At 39.6% G+C, this 19,587-nt stretch overlaps 1 protein-coding gene across 17 annotated transcripts; it reads left to right on the forward strand.

Moving 5' to 3' along the window:
• Window positions 1-923: 923 nt before the first annotated feature.
• LOC117443601 (adapter SH3BGRL-like) lies at window positions 924-18,602 on the forward strand. 17 transcript variants are annotated; one of them, XM_034079493.2, is made up of 9 exons: window positions 924-1,100; window positions 3,003-3,188; window positions 4,665-4,745; window positions 8,122-8,205; window positions 10,183-10,362; window positions 10,900-10,938; window positions 13,654-13,680; window positions 16,222-16,283; window positions 17,960-18,602. In XM_034079493.2, the coding sequence occupies exons 1-8, from the start codon at window positions 1,056-1,058 to the stop codon at window positions 16,237-16,239; spliced, it is 660 nt and encodes a 219-aa protein (XP_033935384.1). In that variant the 5' UTR covers window positions 924-1,055; the 3' UTR covers window positions 16,240-16,283; window positions 17,960-18,602. The 17 variants fall into 17 exon arrangements, with proteins under 17 accessions (XP_033935384.1, XP_033935385.1, XP_033935386.1 ...); XM_034079494.2 differs by having other exon boundaries at window positions 10,903-10,938; XM_071202613.1 differs by having other exon boundaries at window positions 925-1,100; window positions 10,183-10,299; window positions 10,903-10,938.
• Window positions 18,603-19,587: the final 985 nt, after the last annotated feature.

Raw genomic sequence — 19,587 nt, forward strand, 5'->3', positions numbered from 1 at the left:
GCATTAATTATATTGTAATCTTTTTGAGGCTAGTATTTGGCAGGAAATGCAGACGTATTCACCTGTAAACTCATACTGAACGACATACATGCACATTTACCATTTACCTCACTGTATAAAAAAGTAACTGTGTTGATAATAATATTAAACAGGAATTATATTTGCAAAGTAGCCTACTTTGTTTCCAAAAACATTGTTTTTACTCCTGTCGGTAGGGGGGGGGCCTCATCTCACAATGTCGCTTGAGGCCCCAAGTTGACCAGGGGCGGCCCTGCATGCGGCTATACATGTCATCATTGATCAGATTGGGGAGGGGACCAGAGAAGATTACGGTGTCCGACATTGTTTTAGCATAACTACACACCGACTCCACATTAAGTTTGGTGCATTCTGATTGGCGTAAACGAACGTCATTACCACCGACGTGAATAACAATCCTACTGTATTATTATTATTATTATTATTATTATTTCCCCCTAGACCCTTTTTTGAGACGTAATACTGTTTAATACAGGCAGACACACGCCAATCTAAGCAGCCCCAGTGATTTTTGAAGGTGAAGACCTTACACAGAGGTCACAAATGTTTAGTAAATACGTCAACTAGTCTAACAAAAAGGGGTGCTCTTGTTGTGTACAATTTGCAAATAAAAAAGAAAGTATTCTACGCAAACTAACGCAGTGTTTTTCCCACTCAACTGTCCTGAGTTTCTGCGTTAGGAAACCAAAGCCTGACAGCCTATAGTGCTGGTCAGTGGTCTATTTCTGTCCATATATGCACTGAGCCCGGAGCTAATAAAACCTCCGTCCCCTGCCCCGATAGACAGCTGCACAGCCCAATCGGTGTGTGCTGCTGCGCCCCTAGGGGCCAACCCGCCAATCCCGCACTAATGGAGCCTGCAGACCAAAATAGCCCCCCAGCAGTGTATGTGTTTGCGTGGTGTGTGTGTCTTAGTACTGTGTCCTGGGTGAGCTCTAATAATAGAGGCCCGCCTGCTCCTTTAAGAGCATACTTGTTGCATATAGTCCGACTCTACAAACTACATTTGAACAAAAATGGTTATCAAAGTGTTCCTCGCCTCTTCGTCGGGATCCACTGCGGTGAGTACTCCTTCAACACGACATATTTCTCATTTAAATTAACTTTCCTGTGTGTAAAACGATCAGGACTTTCATTTTAAATGCGCGAAACATTGCAATGAATGTCACTTGGGTTTGATTTTGCATGCGAAATTTGGATGTTTACGATGGTGAGTTTTCCCCTGGCAGTGTTTTAATTGTGGATTTTAATTAGCGAGTCGATGTGATTCACATGTGGAGCTTTCGAGAACTCCCTTCACGTCCCCCGATATAGAAACGCTTCACACCACCACCCGGTGTTGCGTGGGAATTTACCCAGTTCAGAAAGAACCTTTTCACACTATTTGGCAACTCATTTACCTTGGAGAAAGTGTTTTAAAAGAGGTATGTGTGATAAACACAGCATGCAGGGAGGGGGTGATTTTACATACATTCTTGATCTACTTTTGGCAAAGCTAAATAAGCAGTTTGAAGCAGGGGTGCCATGGTGGCCCAGTTTGCTCCAGTGTTGTTTTACGGCTGATTGAGCTGGGTGTCAATTGTGTTTAGCATGTCTTAATTGTGGCTGTCTTCCATGCAGAGTATCCTGGCACAAATACAAGGTCCTCATTTGATTAGATTATAAACGTTATTGCACATCAGAATCAGGTTTATTGCCAAGTAGGTTCACACATAAGATGAATTCCTTTGTGTATATGGTGCATACATGAACACAGTTAAAGAAGATGGCTACATTGAAATAAAAACAAACTATTGTAAAATTAAAATATAGATAAACATTTACATAAAATATAGATGTATAGAGAAGTATAGTATAATATAACAAAACACTCAGAGAAATCAAATAAAATGTGCTTTATTGTTACGAGAAAGTGGAAAGCTGTGCAGATACACATGTGCAAAATATTCGGAGGGTTGTGCAGGACTGACAGTATGTATGTGAAATAAATAAAAACAAGTTGCATGAGGTTGCAGTATATTCACATTGATAACAGTTGTTGCAAGTGTGAGGCAAAGAACAGATATTTGTTTTTAAAATATGACATTAATATATTTACTGTTAAGGTGCAGGGTTTAGCCTTGTAAACGTCACATAAAGTTGTTATCAGAGGTGGAAGAAGTTCTTAGATTTCTTACTTAAGTAAAAGTAGCAATACGTAAAAGTACTTTGTTACAACTAAACGTTTAATTTAAAATGTCACTTAAGTGAATGTACACAAGTATCAGCATCATTCAGTATTTTTCAAAGTTTATCAAGTGAGTTTTAATGCAACATCTGGAAAGTCGCTAAAGCTTTTCAATACATTTAGTGGAGTAAAAGTAAAAAGTAGCATTAAATACTTAAGAAAGTACAGGGACCTGCGTAAATGTTTCCTGCTACCCTCCACCACTAGTTGTATTTAATATTAAAACAGATGTATATGTCCAAAAGCAGTGGGAGGTCCCTGAGTGTGAGGCGCTGTCAGGACATGTAAACAAGAAGTTGCACAAGAAATAAGCAGTTATTATTGAGGAATCTGATCGTTTTCGCATTTTAAATTTAAGACTAATATGTCAAAAAATAGAGAAACAGACAATCATTATTTATATATCAGTCCAAATTGACGTCTTTATTTTTATTTCCTACAAAATGTCCAATCTGCAGTGATGTACTTGGCAGATATGCTTGATAAACTACTTTCACGACTTATCAATCATATAAGTAATTCCTTTTTGGTGAATACACTAATTGTTTGAGGCCTTGTTTATGTTTATTTGGTGGGACAGGGGACCATGGGAAGCGTCATATGTTAACGATGCTCACAAGAAACACAAGAAAATCCCAATTTTCACATTTTTAAAAGATAACTACTTCAGTCTTTTTCTTTCTGTGCAATCTTTACATTTTCTTGAAGCTTAGTTGTGTATTTGTTTGCCTCTCAGATCAAGAAGAAGCAGCAGGATGTGGTGGGATTCCTGGAGGCTCTTAAAGTGGAGTACGCTCAGCTGGACATCGCCTGCAGCGAGGAGAACCGCATGTGGATGAGGCAGAACGTCCCGCAGGAGAAGAAGCCCTCCAACGGCATCCCCCTGCCCCCCCAGATCTTCAATGAGGAGGGATACTGCGGGGTGAGTACACACCCTCACTGCCAACACTTACCTTTATTAACCAGTGTTTGACCCCTGAGAATAGTAAAGCGCCATTATCGAAAGACTCTTTTCTAGTTAAAATACCGAATTCACATTACATGCCACCATTCCACTGTACAGACCTGCAAGTGCACATGATTAGTCAGTAAGAAAAGATCAAATTAAATAGGCCCTATTATGCTCTTTTTTTTTAGGTCCATATTTGTTGTGTGTCTCTACTGTGACATGTTCCCATGCTTTAATGTTCAAAACCAGGGACGTGCACAGGTACGGGCTAATGTTGCCCGGGCAATGGCCCGTTTGGCCTTTTTGGCTGACCTGCCCCTCTGGAGAGAGCGAGAGTTTGTTTTTCTTTTTTCTGTTGTGGCCGAATCAACAAGATAAGCCCACAATTGGTATCGTAGCGTCTCGCTGCGGGAAACACACTTTGTCAGCGACTCAGCGCTGTCATCTGCCGGTGCGTTAAGACCACCTCAGTGTCGGATTTTGGAAACTTGATTTTGAGTTGTCTCATGGCAGTTAGGGTAAGGGACAAACCAGGGGACTTTACTTCCTCTTGATACCGTCGGTTATTTACAAAAAAACACCTAAATATAGCCTAGGCTACTTGTTGTTATTGTGCTTCTGTCTTTCTGTGTCTTTTCATCTGTAAACTCGCTCAACGCGCCGCTCGCTCTCTTTTCTTGATCGCCCTCTCACGGGTGAACAGTTCAATGTCTCGCTTCATCGTAGGATTTCTGCCATGTCTCCACTTTAGTTTGACCATGTCTGTTACTAAGTTATGGAATACTAAATAAATAATTAGATACCTTACCGCTACTGCGCTCATAAAGAAAGATAAGAATAAGAATAATGCGTATTGAACTGGTTTAATTAATTAGTGAGTTTATTTAAGGTAATTAGTTAGAGGCCCTATTTTATCAGTATGTCCTGCACAGCAGTTACAAAGGGCAAACTACATTAGAACATAATTGTCCCCATTTTGTCTTTAAGATATTTTAATGAGATATGGACCGCAAAAAAAATGTTTTCCCTGGTTTTCATTTTTAAAAACAAGTCATCGAATGCAAGTAGTCGCCTTAGCTTATTTTGTTATGAGATGTGAATTACTGTTCAATTTAGTTGATGTAATAATCGTTTGGTTTCTTTTTTCTTTCATTAAAAACAAGTTACAATTTTCAAAAGGTCTCGTGTTTTTTTTCGGGGGGGAGGCCCTTTTTCCAGTTGAGAGCAATAGCCCCTCCAAATGTCTGTGCACGTCCCTGTTCAAAACGCTCTTTATTTTTTTCATTTTCACCCTCTGTCTGAAACCAGAGCCTGATTGGTTAGCCGGTTAGCTCTGTTGTGATTGGTCGACAGCTTAGAGATGTCTCGCCCCTGTCATGTACAATGTGTTGTAGCACTAGCCAATAGAAGCGTGAGCGTTACATAATGATGTCACTTTTCTTCTTGCAGGACTATGAGACGTTCTTCGATGCCAAGGAGGACAATGCTGTGTTTGCCTTCCTGGGGCTGCCCCCTCCCCCCGGCTCAAAGGTTGGAAATGTTTTCTGTTTTCTACTGTGGACAAAACGAAACTGACTTGTAACCAAAATAATTGTATTTCCTTCTCCTTCAAGCCAAGCTGTGAATCTACGATATTGGGATGCATCAACTGTATATTATGTCGTTAATCAAAGAGCTAATATATTGACATTTTGCCGGTTAATCTCGATTCTGGAATAGCTTCCTGCAAAACGTCTGTGCATGCGAGTCAGTTTGTAAAGATACGTCTTTAGGAGTTTAAATACTTTGGCCAAAATTCAATAAAATCAATAAAACTGTGCCATAAAAATAATTAATTGTTCAAGCAATCATCAGAATATTAAGCAACTTTAACTCCCTGCAATGGGCTTAAAATATATATAAAAAGATAACAGACATGCCCATAGACATGACTGGGCTTCTGAAATGGTACAATGAATGGGCTCTCCCCAAATCCGCTTTACTCATATCATCATGCTCTCTTTTGTAACCTTTAAGATGTTGAAATCGATACTAGACGGAGCCTTTTAGTTCAAATAAACCATTTAAATGTGACAATATAGAGTGGTGCAGCGATGACACATTTCTGTAGTCCGACCCGACACATAGCATCTCCCTGGTTCCCTCAATAGAAAGCCATTGGGATGTTTTCATTGGATTTTGGATCATTCCGGCAATAATCTCTGTGACAAACAGTGGCGTTTCTATATGTACAAAAGTGGTGGGGCACAAAAAACTCAGATGTCTATATATAAGCTTCTGCAGAGAGGTTCATGGCTGGTGAGGCACTGACTCTGACTCTTCAGGTTTACAAATATATTAAATCAAAATATAATATTATTTTCAAAAGCTTTTTTTGTCTGATGCTTCAATTACTTTTAAACAGACAGTTCAACAGAAGGATACCCAAAAAAATGTAATTTTATCATTTAAATATTGAATTGTTCTCTCTTAGTAAGATCCCATTTTCAATAAAATTGCAGTCTTACCTTGACTTGAAGATTAAGTCCCTTTGCCTATCCTTCTGGACAAAAATCTCTATTACTTTTTTGTAAAAGTCCTCCTTATCTTCTTGTAGTTTCAAAAGTCTATCATAAATCTAATCTAATCAATAGATTTTTGATTCGAAAATGATAAAAGTAGGGTAGACATGTGGATATTATCCGGCTGAACAAAACGTACATTTATCTAACAGCTACGTTTCCCACAGATCTTATTTTGAGCTATTTTCTAAAATCCTTTGGAGAAATCTCGTTGCTTTTTTGTGGAGGGAAGCCATGCGCAGCTTACTTCCGGGTTTTAGGACGCCTCACTGCAGCTCTCTCTCCTCCTCTTCACACACCACACTTTTCGCGGCACACGTACTTACAGCCAATCAGCTCTGAATTATGTGAGATGACGTATGGTGGGGATGGCAGCACTTTGCCCCTATGGTCGTTATTTTTTGCCACACACATTAAATAGGAAAATACTCTGAGCATGCGCAGTGTAGTTTTTGCAGTCACCGTTCACTTAGACAGTCAGAGGGAGGGGCAGGATCAGGTTTTGTCCCACATGGCTCTAAACAGCTCAATAGGCACACACTGTAGACACTAATTAGAAGAACACATACTAAAACAGCAATGTACAGACTAATCAGATGATTAAACATGATCTTAAAATATATTTTATATATTTTTTAATTTATTTTTTGCATTTTGTTGTAATCATTATTTTAATACTTTCTGCTGACACTAGGTGGGGCTGTGCCCCACCTGCCCCTAATGACCAGTCGCCACTGGTGACAAACAATCGTTTATGATACTTATACGTTTTGTTCAGTGGGGTAATCTCCACAAATTAACACCACTTTATGATTTTTTTAAAGTAAAAAGCTAACGTTAGACTATAAAGGAACTACAGCACGGTCACATGACTTCACATCACCACCGCTAAGCTAAAAGCGGCTAATGTTGGATGTGATGAGGTTTAGTCGTCTCATTTAGTCACTTGTTAGCAACCTGTGTTTTTAAAAACCACTAGTGGGGTATTTACTGACATATTTCATGTTGTAGGACAAACTATTAAAATGTCTTCTGGTTGTGTTACCCAAATACCTTATTTTAAGCTAACAACCAAAAACTAGGGCTGTCAAGTTAACGCGTTAATAACGCGTTAACGCAAAAAAAATTAACGCCACTAATTATTTTAACGCGATTAACGCATGTGTATTTTTTTCCTCGGCCGCCCCGTAGTTTCAGAGCGCATCGAGTTTAAAATACCATCTACAAGCTGATGCTGACAGCCCCGCTCCTGCCGCCCGCTTGTGGCAGACCACACTTCCACGCTCACCGGCAGGCACCGACTGGCCATCGGGAGGACCGGGAGGGTGTGTGTGGCCCGAGCGAGCGAGAGAGAGACCTTACGTGCATTACCGTACCGCAGTGTGAACGCGGCTATTGTTGTTGTTAGCATCGGGTGCTAGCTAGCTGCGCTAACGGATATAAGGAGCTGTTTAAATGAAAACAGAGGAGCGCTCTATCCACACAACTGCGCCGAGCACTTGACTTTATGCAGGAAGCAGACAGCGGGACATTGTAGGAGAAGTCAGCACACTCATGATTGCAGCAACATGATTGCAGCGTCCAGGCAGCTCCCGTTCGAGCATATGCCTTGAGTTGCACATAGCTCCAACGATCACACACACACACACACACACACACACACACACACACACACACACACACACACACACACACACACACACACACACACACACACACACACACACACACACACACACACACACACACACACACACACACACACACACACACACACACACACACACACACACACACACACACACACACACACACACACACACACACACACACACACACCATTTGTATTGTATGAGAGAGGTTCCAGGTTGAATTGAGGCGAATGTTTGTAATGTTCAGAGGTTGTTGTGTTTAATATGCATGAGAATATTTGTCATTGTTCAAATGATAATAAACATTAGCATAAAGCATATTTGTCCACTCATATGTTGATAAGAGTATTACAAACTTGAAAAATATTCCTCTAAGGTACATTTAGAACAGATAAAAAATGTGCGATTAATTTGCGATTAATCGCGATTAACTATGGACAATCATGCGATTAATCGCGATTAAATATTTGAATCGACTGACAGCCCTACCAAAAACACATTTAGAAAACCATTTGCTTCCAGACGAGGGAACCAAAAGTGGGAAAATGCCAAGTCATCTCCGGGTATTAGGACTCATTCCTGCACCACTCTAATGGGAGTTGAACAGATATTGGCTCGGGATCTAAACTGTCATTTCAAGCCCTCCTTCTGTATGACGCACACATGTTAAACTTGACTGTTTTATTAACACAGGAAGCAAATCAGGGCGGCATTGTGCAGAACGGGACCCACGCGGAGGAGACTAATGCAGAGAACGGGAACGTTGATGACTCAATAGTAATGCCGTCGTTTCTTTATTCACCCAGCATTCTGTGTTTCTACTCCCTGTATTATCTTTCCTCTTCATTCAGAGTAACTCGACTTGAACATTGACTCCTCATTCCTCCACTCTGTCGTCACTCTGACTAACCTTTTTGTGTTATGCACGAGTGACACTTTTCCCAATAACACAACATACAGAGTTGTCATTATAACACTGTTGTTCATTATTTTGGTTTTATTCGATGCGTACATTTGTTGTGTGCTTTTATACTTCTTGATTCCAGTGACTTCCTAACAATTTCCCTCCAAAAAGAAAATCCCTGCTGGTTTACCTCACTACAGATGACACGCACTTTAGCCCAACTTTGAAAATATACTTCATTCCCTTTCTGCATATCCAGGATTCCTCATAAGCATGATTTTCTTTTCTCCTTTGTCATTTAAAGTAACTGGTGTTTTTGCACGTTAATAGCATAAAACACAACTGAATATTTCTGCTTAGTTGAACCTGTGATCTGCCTTTTTTGATATCCTACAGGGTCTAACGCAGTGCTGCATGAACAAGCTGAGTTCATTTAAGTTGTCTTTCCTTTCCAGCAAGCAGTGTCGGCGCCAGGGTATGGCTGGGGTAGGCTACAGCCATACCAAGAAATGGCTTAGCCCCACCTTAGCCCCACCATGAAAAAAAAATGATGTTAAAGTAAGCAAAATAAAGTCCGCCAACTCGCGCAGAGTAAATTGCACAGACGGCAGTTAGTAAGATTGATTTCAGTAGCCACTTGTCTAGAAATACAGAAACGGTTTTGAAAACTTTTGTCACGTAGTGATCGTCTTTTCGATAGAACATCTTTGATAATGTCTTCTGGCCAATCAGAATCAAGATAACGGCGTGGTGTTGTTGCAGGAAGTCCCGACGGAGAATACTTGTGCGGTAGTACATCTCTATACATCGATACAACATTACGTGTTGATAGAAATCAACACGTACCGAAATAAGACCCCACGGTGTGATGATTGATAGGTGTGTGGGCTGTCTTTCATTTTGACACACAGAATAATGGGGGCTATCCACCCTTATCCACAATGTAACTTAATTCACAGCCTCTTCCCTCCTCTCTCTGTGAGGAGCAGCAGGTTCAGCTTTCAGAACAAAGTAACAAAAAACTAAAATGGCATTAATTTTTTTAAATATGCCGTGTAGTAATAGATGTATTTATTTTTCTTCTGAAGAGAGTACCAGAATGTGTATTTTATGTTAGTATTTCAAAAGATCTCCTGGGGGAGAATCTCCCCAGACTCCCTGCAGGGGTTGGGTTTTCAGCATGTCAACTCTTTCACCTGTGGGGAAATTGCAGGATTGGCTCCAGGTCGCCCTTTTTATTTACTACAAGACAAATGTGCCTTTTTATTTCATACAGTTCAATTTGGATTGAGACAGGGAAATAATCTAAACCTCACGCGTGGCGTTTCACTGTCAAGGGGGGCGTGTATGTAATTACATTGCAAATACTGACTTGAGCCCCACCACTGTATGGGTTAGCCCTACCACAGATTACCCAACAAAAATACTCTGGCGCCGCCACTGCCAGCAAGAGTACTATAGCTAGCATACTAGTCAGTTAGCTTAGCACAAAGACTGGTAACAAAAACCATCCAAAGATAACAAAATATGCCCTTCAGCCCCATTATCTCTTTGACAGAATGAAGGGATGATATTGTTAAGCATGCTTGATTCTCACCTGTCACAAAAGTGTGTCTTTCATTCACAATGCATCATTCCAAACTTTGATTTTCCTAAAGAAAGTATTCACTCATCTCCACCTTTTTAACTGCTGCTACTTCTTCCCCTCCTTCATTTCCCCCAGGATTGCCTAACACCCATCGTTTATGTTATTAAAACCTTTCCTCTTTGTGCTCTAAAAGCAGTACCTGAACAACCATGCCAATAATATTTCTTTAATTATTACATTATATGTTTCACCTCACAATAAGGAGGTTCCAGTGGAGGAGCGAAATGGGAATTCACACTCGGATGAGGAGCAGGCAGCTGATGAGGAGGAGCTAGCAGAAGAGGATGAAGCCATGGAGGAAGACGAGGACATGGCTGAGGTAGAGGAGGCGGAGCAGGAGGAGGAGGCGGTGGAAGAAACAGACGAGGTCACGGAAGAAACAGTAATTGCCTCTCAACTACAATCCGACCCTCCGTTTCCCCTTGAATGTTTTTTGAGTTGAATGTCTTCTCCTTCACCTTCCCATCATTCCTGGAATGCTCTTTTTCTTCCTTAAGCACCTTCAATCTCCCTTTTTAATGTTCCCTTCTCTTCCATTTAAGGATTTGTCTGCTGTTTTGAGTGTCTGTCGTCTTCATTCTGCATTTTCCCGTCAAGTCATCCCTCTGGATTCAGTTGTTTCCTAAATACAAATGTCCTGTTCCCTGTGTATTCAGCACCCTTGGACATGTAACCTCTTCTTTGCATTTTTTTCATTTCCCTATACGTGTGATTTTATTTAGCTGATGTTACCGCTTGCCTTCCATCCCGCATTTCACTGCATATTCAATTAATTCTAAATGTCCTGTTTAAAGGGTGTCCCTCTCTGTTCGGTTCAATAAGCCTGATCTGTGGATGCTGTCGTGTTTCCGTATGAATATACAGATTGGGTAATGTATTAACGATTCACAGTCTCTAATACCATGTTCTCTTCTGGTAGCAGGCCCCCGTAGAGGAGGAGGAGGAGGAAGAAGAACAGGTATGTTTATCAAACACTTATATCTGCTTGCCAGTGATCTGAACATATGGAATAATGCTAACCAACATACACTTGTGTGTCTATCAACTATCAAATGATTCTTTTAAAAATGCTTACATGAAAGCTGTGTGGTATTGCAAAGTAGAATTTGTGGTTTTAACTCGCAGTACCTTTTTCCTAATACTGTTGTGAGTTAGCCACAATGCTAACCCCTAAAATCCAGTGTGCTGGACAGAAGATGATCAGCCATTTTCAGAAGTGACTCGAATAACTGTGCTCTGTACTTGCAATGCATAACTTCTAATGTTATCTGTCAGTGGGGTATTTTTCTTATATCTGCATCCCTTCAAGTACTTGAATGTTTGAAAAAACTATTTTTTAATATTTAGTTGCTTCTTAAAACTAATATGTTCCTCTTCAGCCACTATTGAGGTGGGGATGCATGTCATGATCGTCAAACAAATTCAGCAGCCTTACATGAGAAAAGTATATATAAAAAAGGAAATATTTTGGAAGTGACATTATTCACTCGCAACATGAAGGGACAAGGGGATGTTGGGAAGAGGGGATGTATGGAGGTTGGGATGAAGGGTGCTTGGGAGGGATGAAGGATCGAGAGGGAATGAGGGAATGAGGGATGAAGGGAGTGAGGAGGGATGCAGGAAGGGAAGGTTTAAGGGAGTAAGGGATGTTTCAGACACCGTCTACACCTTCCACTTCCTGTTGATGCATGTATATAATGGCACGTTTCTTCAGTTTGTGTTCCAGTCCATTGAAGCCACCTGACTCACTTCACATCGGTTTCAGACGTCCTTCTGCTGGTCTTCACAGCTGTCTTGTTCCTCATGCACGCACCTTACAGCATTTTTTAACCCTATTCTTTGCCCTTTTTTTGTTCCATCTCTCGGTTTGCTCCCTCCAGGAGGAAGAGGATTTGCAATCAGAGGTAACATTGCGTCGGTGACCGCCTCCGTGTAGTCTTCATCAGTGTGGGTTTGATGGAGATCAGGGAAGGCTGCTCTGCTTGGAGTGGTCTGCTGTTCTCATTCATCTTTAAACTCACTTCATCTGTATCTCTTCATCCCTCCATGTGTTTCCCTAACATCCTCTTCCTCATTTCTTCCCAGTTTCTGTAGCTGCTTCCTGACAACTATCCCCATATAGTTTCCATTTCCATTTTTAACCAGAAGACCTTTTATTTTGCATGCCAGTGGTGCTCTTTTGCTCCCAATCCTAGCTGACCTGCTATCTGTTATTCATTTCTAGGAGGAAGAAGAGCTACTACAGCTTGAGGTAGATTTATGCGTTGTTTTCTTTACCGACCCCTCTCTGTTTCCTTTTCTTGCTTTCTTTGCCATCCCCCTCAAACATTCCTTCACATTTGCATTTCACACTAGTACACAGTAGACCTAACAAAGAGTCAAATAAAGTGCAAAGACGAAGACAACACTGTTGGCCATACTGAGAGGATTTGCTTGCTGCCTCAAGTGTGTATTGTCTTTATCCCCTCACATATGCAGTGATGATTAAATTATGACCACCAGTGCTAGTCAAGAAGCTTTTTTAAAGACTTAATTATATAATATACTGAATAATGTCAAAGTCACATTCTAGTATGTGTGCAATTTAAATTACAGTATGTTCCCAAGGGTGGACGCTCTTCTGCATCCCTGTTTGCATTCACACAAGCACATCACACAAGAATGTAATTTCCACTTCCCTTTCTTTAAACAATCTTTTTGACCCACGCAGTCCCTGAAATCTCGCTAAACAGCATCCTGATGAGAGAATATTGATATACAATTCTTTAGTTATCACATTTTCCTCACTGAAATGCATTTTATAAGAAGCAGTGTGTGCTTAGTGGACACTATAACATTGTACAGGCTACTTCTGAAGCCAACCAATGCAGTTGCCTGCAAACCGGGTTGGGAGGGTTACTTTAAAGATATAAGTGTTACAATTACTAGTTACCTGTACAAAATGTAGTATAAGTATCAAAATATAAAAGTTAATTAACCTGATTACTTTTGGATTGTATCAAATGCAAAGTGAATAAATTGAGAGAAAATAAATATAAAAAATATATTTTGATTCTATTGGCTAGCGCTTCAGCACATTGATAGGCTAAGGGGCGGGACATCGCTAAGCGGTTGACCAATCACAAGAGAGCCAGGCAGCTAACCAATCATAGCCTGCTGCATCACAGGCAGTATGAGAAATATAATAAACATGTCACGGTAGAGGAACAAAATACTAATATTTAGGGCCCCTTAGACTCTGGGTTATCTCCCTCAGTTCAGACTTCACTAGATCCTAGGATTTACAAACAAATCTGCTTTTCTGAGACATTCCAGCCGCTGCCTGATCTTCTGAATGCTTCCCTGCTGTGCTTTGCTTTGTCTTCTTTCCTCTATCTTTCCCATCTATTTTGTCCAACCTCTTTTTCAGGAGCAAGACGAACAAGCCACTGAGGTAGTTTGTGGTGTCTTACCCACTCTCCTTCCTTTGTCTTCCTCTGTGTGCTGCATGGACCATTATGTATCCATGTGTCGATGCCTGATGATGTGCAGCATGATACATACATACGACAATACTTGGTGGATTTAGTGTAGAATCCAAAAAATGTGGATCGATATACAGACCATTATTGCGTTTATCTTCTCTCATTATTTGTTAAACTCACGAAGTCTCACGTGCTTTGATCCTCTATAGGAAGAAGAAGAAGCTGAAGTACAAGAGGTATATTTGACCCACCATGATTCGCATTTTGTAAACCATTTGAAGATTTGTATGCATGATCTAATTGCATACAAACATTTTGACTGTCTCCTTCCAAGGACAAATTGTGTGTGATGCATTCCAGAGCACATTATGGGATTGTGACTCAGCTCTAAATTTCACTGTTGAGCGTTACTTCAAATATGGCACCATGAGACATTTGTTTGTTACTTCAGTGTTGTTGACATTTGTTCTCAGTCTGCCAGCACATTTTGTTGTTGTGATGTCTTGGAGCAGGTGGACCGATTTGTTGTTGTTGTTGTCTAACTCTGCCTATGAGCCCCCAAGCATAATGTTGACATGTTTGGTTATGTTGCACGGAGGGGATACACACCTATGGAAGACGATTAGGGCCACATATCAACAAAAAAAGTTGAATTCTGAGAAAAAACTTTGAAATGTGAGGAAAAATCAGATTTCTGTGAAAAAGTGAAATTCAGAGAAAAAAATATGATATCCAAAATATAGTCTGAATTTTGAGAAATAATTTGAAATGTAATTTGTTTTGGATTCTGAGCAAAAATTCGATTTCTTAGGAAAAATTGAAATTCCGAGAAAAAAGTTGAAATCTGAAATAAAGTCAGAATCTTTAGAAAAAGTTGAAATGTAAAAAAAAAAATCTGATTCTGAGAAAAAAAACTCGATTTCTAAGAAAAAAGTTGAATTCTGAGACAAAACTTGAGTTTTGAAAGGAAAGTGGTTGGTTATAAAATAATGCACGTCACCCTAATCCTCTTCCTTACTGACCTGACAGGGGGACACGTATTCTTCTGTTTTTTTTTAAGTAGTCTTTGGTGTCTTTTTACCAAGAGCACTATGAAATAAGTGCATGTGACACGTTCTATAGAAGATGGAAGAGATTATGTATTTCTTGATATTAAGAAAGACTTGCAGGAAAAACATACAGTTACATCAGATGGGAGTATATCGATGTCCCCAGGGTGCTATATCCCCCAGTTCAATAACCTGTTAGTATGCATTCAAAATCTTACTTAAGTAAAAGTACATCAATATTAGCATCTAAATATACTTACCATAAGTACTTATTTCAGAATAATATGAAAGACTGGATCGTGATTATTGATGCATTAATGAGTTGATCCCAGTTTGTAAAGGTGGAGCTACTTTTAATTACTTTATATACTGCTGCTGGATATCTGAACCTATAATTAATCTAAATGTATTAGTTGATTTATATTTTGTGTAAGCTAATAATCTGAGTCTGTCCTTAACATTGTACTTAAGTACAGTCCTTGAGTAAATGTTAATAAGTCTTATTGCTAAATAAATTGCTCAGAAATGTTTTTGTCAAGGTCATGGGTTCTAGAAAAGGATCAATGTCATCCATTACTCCCCAAATCTGCTGACAGTGTTCGGCCCTCACTAATTAAAGTAGTAGGATTGGATGTTGTTTACTTCAAGATGGCAGTCATCAAACTGACCTGATGTATAAGGTGCATCACTTTAAGCACCACTCCTGTGTCACCTCAGGATAAACAGAACACTTGAGGTCATTACTAATTCCCCCGCTGTCGTTGACACCGCACCTCTCTCGGGTTTCTTCTTCTACATTTTTAACCCCCCCGTCGCTATAAACACTAACATGTGAAGTCCTCTCACCCTCCTGTTGCTTCACATGACTTCAAACAACCTCCTTCTAGTTCTCGAACTACTACTACTACTTCTTCTCTCCTTTTTTTTAATTTTTAAACGTGGCCAAGGAAGAAAACTTGAAACACAGGTAGTACAGTGACGCAGTAATGAGTCCAAAAACATGGAAATGACTCAGCATGTTACCACTTCCTGTCCCCTGGTGTGGAAGTCAAGGGTTTTCTGGATGTGTTTTTGGTTGTTTGTGGAAACGCAAGCAGAAGAGATTTTAACATTTTGTTCTGCGACACAAAATAATAAAATCTGAATTTGCTTCAAATTGACAAACTACAGTACTAAAATGCTCTTACATGTATAACACCATGATATTAAAAGATAATGTAATACTGGGAAAGGTCTATTAAAACATATTTGATACTTAAAGTGCATTTAGCTGATAATAAAGTATTTACTTTATATTATTCTGAAATAAGCCATTCTGCACAACGAGTATTTTTAATTTTTGTACTTTTAAGTATAATTTCATTTCAATACTTTTGTACTTTTACTCAAGTAAACAATCAAACTACTTCTTCCACCTCTGGACACAGATGGTTGTTTTTTAATAAACAGAGGAACGCGGCTTTGCTTTTTTACACCATCTGTCTGAGGAGTCATGGTTTTATTTGTGCAACAAACTAAGCAGATCTAACTGTAATCTTTTTTCCTAAATCCACTAAGCTTTGAGTCCGCCCGGTGGATCCAGGGTCATGGAGACAATGAGGCTGATTTTTTCTTTTGCAACCTAGTGCCAAAATCACATAGCAACTGGTCAAGAACCAACTCAAATCACACATTCATTGTTTCCATGTAATAATGTGTTGTTGATACATCATTATTTATTTTTGACAGGAGGAAGAGGCTGAGTAGTTGACACCAGGGGGCGTCATCGATGTTAAAATGTTAATATCCAGGTACAAATCTACACTCGTCCTTTGATTCTGTGTTTTCTCTACCACTGGAGGGCAGTCAAACATCATGTGAATCTGCAGTAAACACCACCACAACACGAGTAGTTCCCTTTTTATATTTGGCATTTATGTAACCAGATTAATTAAAAACTGTTTGTGTGCCTCTGTGACCTTCTGAATAATAACACACAACCTCTCTGCTTTATCTACATTGTATATTGCGCCTTTGAAGCTGCATTAATATCAATGTAATGTTCTTTCCTTTATATACAAGATGCATAAATCTCAAACGCTACCCTCGCTTCACCTTAGGGTTTGTTTTCATGCAGGTTTTCAGGAAAGGAAATAAAATAATGCAGCAGTGGATTTCAAAGGGACCCTTCACTAATGGCTGCATCTGCAAACAGAATACTAGAGATCATCTGAGAGGCCAAAAAACATAAAAGTATCCTCCATTTTCTTTTGGTTCCTCTGAGGCGGTGATGATAATCCTAATCTTCAAAGGATGTGCTGGGTAGGAGGGTAACTTTGAGAACCTATTCTAATTACTAGTTACCTGTAAACAAAATGTAATCAGTAACCTAACCTACTTTTAAGAGGCCCTATTCTGCTTTTTGGGGTTTTCCCTCTCCTGTAGTGTGTTATATATACGCCTAAAACGCCTCCATTGGAATCCTTTGTTTACTTCCGGAACATAGTGACATCACTATGGAACACTCTAGCTTCTATTGGCTAGCGCTCCAACACTACAGAATAAAAAAAAGAACAAATGAACCAAAGAAAGTGAAAACCATGAAGCAGATTCAGGCAGTAGGCGTATAGATTCACACTTAAAATATAAAATATTAGCCTACAGAACAGTAGAGTTTACAAAGAAGACAGCAAAAACTAAACGCTCTTTTATTTATTTGATTAACATTGTAAAATTGCTAATAATCCACCATTCTAAGATGTATAACGGTAATCTGATTACATCTCTTTTTTAAGCAACTGTAAGGGAAATCAGTCTCCTTTTGTATCCAGAGCCAGACTATCCCTTTACATCAGGGGTCTCAAACTCATGGCCCGGGGGCCAAATCCGGCCCGCAACTTAATTTTATGTGGCCCCGCAAGAGCTTGCAAAGAATATAATAAGTTTATTATACCGGTTACAGAAGCAGGTTGCCCATAAACTACATGTCCCACAATGCATCTTGTTTTGTGACATGCGCACTGAAGAGACCTGGACCTCTGCTTTCAGACGTAGTTAATTACTAAGTTATTATCCTATCCGATAATAATCCAATTCAGAGGCAATAATGTAATATAATACATTATTTTATATTTATATTATATATTTATATCGTTACAACCGGCCCTTTGAGTGCAACCTTTATGCGAATGTGGCCCGCGATGAAATTGAGTTTGACACCCCTGCTTTACATGTAATCCATTACTCCAGAAGCCTGTATATGACGCTATGCATTAAGATCCACAGACTGAGCTTTGAAGAAATGCTCGTCTTCTCCCTCACTTGGTAGCGTCCTCCAAACCCTGCGAGCCCCTGTCACGTAGCGTTAGAGGAAGCCACTAAGTGAGCCTCATGTGCCTCCGGAGCACGTTGGGTGGCACAGGCTCAGCGGTGGTGGCGGCTGCCTCAACTGGGAAATATGTGACCTCGTTTCTTTTTTTTGTTTCAGCCTGAAGGAGCCTCCCGTTACGTCTCTCCCTGACCCTTTGACGCTTGACCCCCCTCCACCCGTCCCCAAGGACCCCACTGGAAACTGATGGCCATGTGTTGGAAGGCGCCAAGTCAAAAGCTAAAGTCCTGACACGCACATCTCGTTTTCTTTTGACTGCAATGTTGACTTAATTTTTATATTTTGCCTTTAGAGACGTACTGTAATGAAAATGCACAGAGTAGCCAAGTGGTGTCGAGTAGCTTTTGTAAAATGCTATTCAGTTATTTTGGTAAAAATCAAACGTATTTCTCGTGTTATACTTGTAGAAATTCTAGTTTTCTAACAGAGAAGAAGTGGCCTTTACAAAAAATCTTGACTTAGATGGTTTTGCCCGACTTCAGATTGAAACTCACGCTCGAGTGTGTTCTGATCTTTTATCAGTAGTTTTACCAATGTCGTGGATCCTTCGATCAAGTGAATGTACAAATTCAAGACTTCCTAAAGGCAACATGAGGAAAAATACGCACATACTGCACCACCACTATAGTTACGTCTGCCAATACTGCTGTCTAATCAATGCACTTTGTTGAATAAGGAGTGAACCATGTGACTAAGACTGGCATGCAATGGAAAATGCAATAAAGTAAACTGGTAAAAACGACTATTTAGTTTTATTTTAAACTCTTTTGTTGGCATATTTATAGATCAGATTGTGCAATGTCAGAAGTGCTGAGGCAAACAGGAAAACACCAAGAAATGCCTCGTCCCAAGAGATGCTTGGAAAAGGAGAGGGGGATGTAAGATACCATAGAAACATGTTTTTCAAGGCATTGTAGGTATTTCACAGTGAATGTGTTGTTACGTGAAAAATATACAATAGACTGTTAACAAGAATGAAAAGGAATGTGTTCTTTATTTCCAGCCAAGAGTTCAGAAACTGAGACTTTGGTGAAACTGTACTTATTATTGCAGGAAGTTGGACAAAAACCAAAGTATAGGACAAAATAAAAAATGGATTCAATATTGGATCAACTTTTTTACAGTAATCTATTTGCCAGGGTGCTTCAGTCAAAACTCAGAATATCAGCCGCATGGCCAGAGATGATGGAAAAGTCCGTAGCACATTTCTTAGAAATACACTTATTTTTCGAAACATTTCATTAAAAAAAAGCCAGAAATACTGTGAGTAAAGTAATTAGGGGTCATCCTCTGCCTCTGGGGAACATGATTGCATTTCATATCTATATTTCCATCGTGGCAAACTGATTTACCAAGGTGATAACGTGGCTCAATATTTCCAATTTGGTTCCATTAGCACCTCAAACAAGATATGATATAGTACCGTAAGCCGTTGTTTATCCATCGAGCTGATGATAATTTAATTATTGCATGAAGTTTTTCAATCACCAAAGTATACAGTTTACAGAAAGTATACAAATGCCAACCCCATGGCTAGAGCTAAAGAAAAGAAAGTCAAAGAATAAAAAGAGAATTTCATAACCATCCAAAAGTTGTTGAGATATTTTCTTCTGGACAACAAGCTTGTGTGACTAAAGTTATCAAAGCATGTCATCCTTCTAAAAGATATTCTGTATTTCTGCTGTTTTTATCATCACCTCCTGTGTCCAGCCCCATTTCTTTGTAGA

This window comes from Pseudochaenichthys georgianus, unplaced genomic scaffold (assembly GCF_902827115.2).
Source record: "Pseudochaenichthys georgianus unplaced genomic scaffold, fPseGeo1.2 scaffold_637_arrow_ctg1, whole genome shotgun sequence".
NCBI lineage: Eukaryota > Metazoa > Chordata > Actinopteri > Perciformes > Channichthyidae > Pseudochaenichthys > Pseudochaenichthys georgianus.

Excerpts from the sequence above, each read along its gene's own strand:
- LOC117443601 (XM_034079493.2), top strand. The coding sequence starts at position 1,056 with ATGGTTATCAAAGTGTTCCTCGCCTCTTCGTCGGGATCCACTGCG. Across the intron at positions 4,746-8,121 it reads CCCCTCCCCCCGGCTCAAAG|GAAGCAAATCAGGGCGGCAT; the intron begins GTTGGAAATGTT and ends TTATTAACACAG. Across the intron at positions 8,206-10,182 it reads GGAACGTTGATGACTCAATA|GAGGTTCCAGTGGAGGAGCG; the intron begins GTAATGCCGTCG and ends CCTCACAATAAG.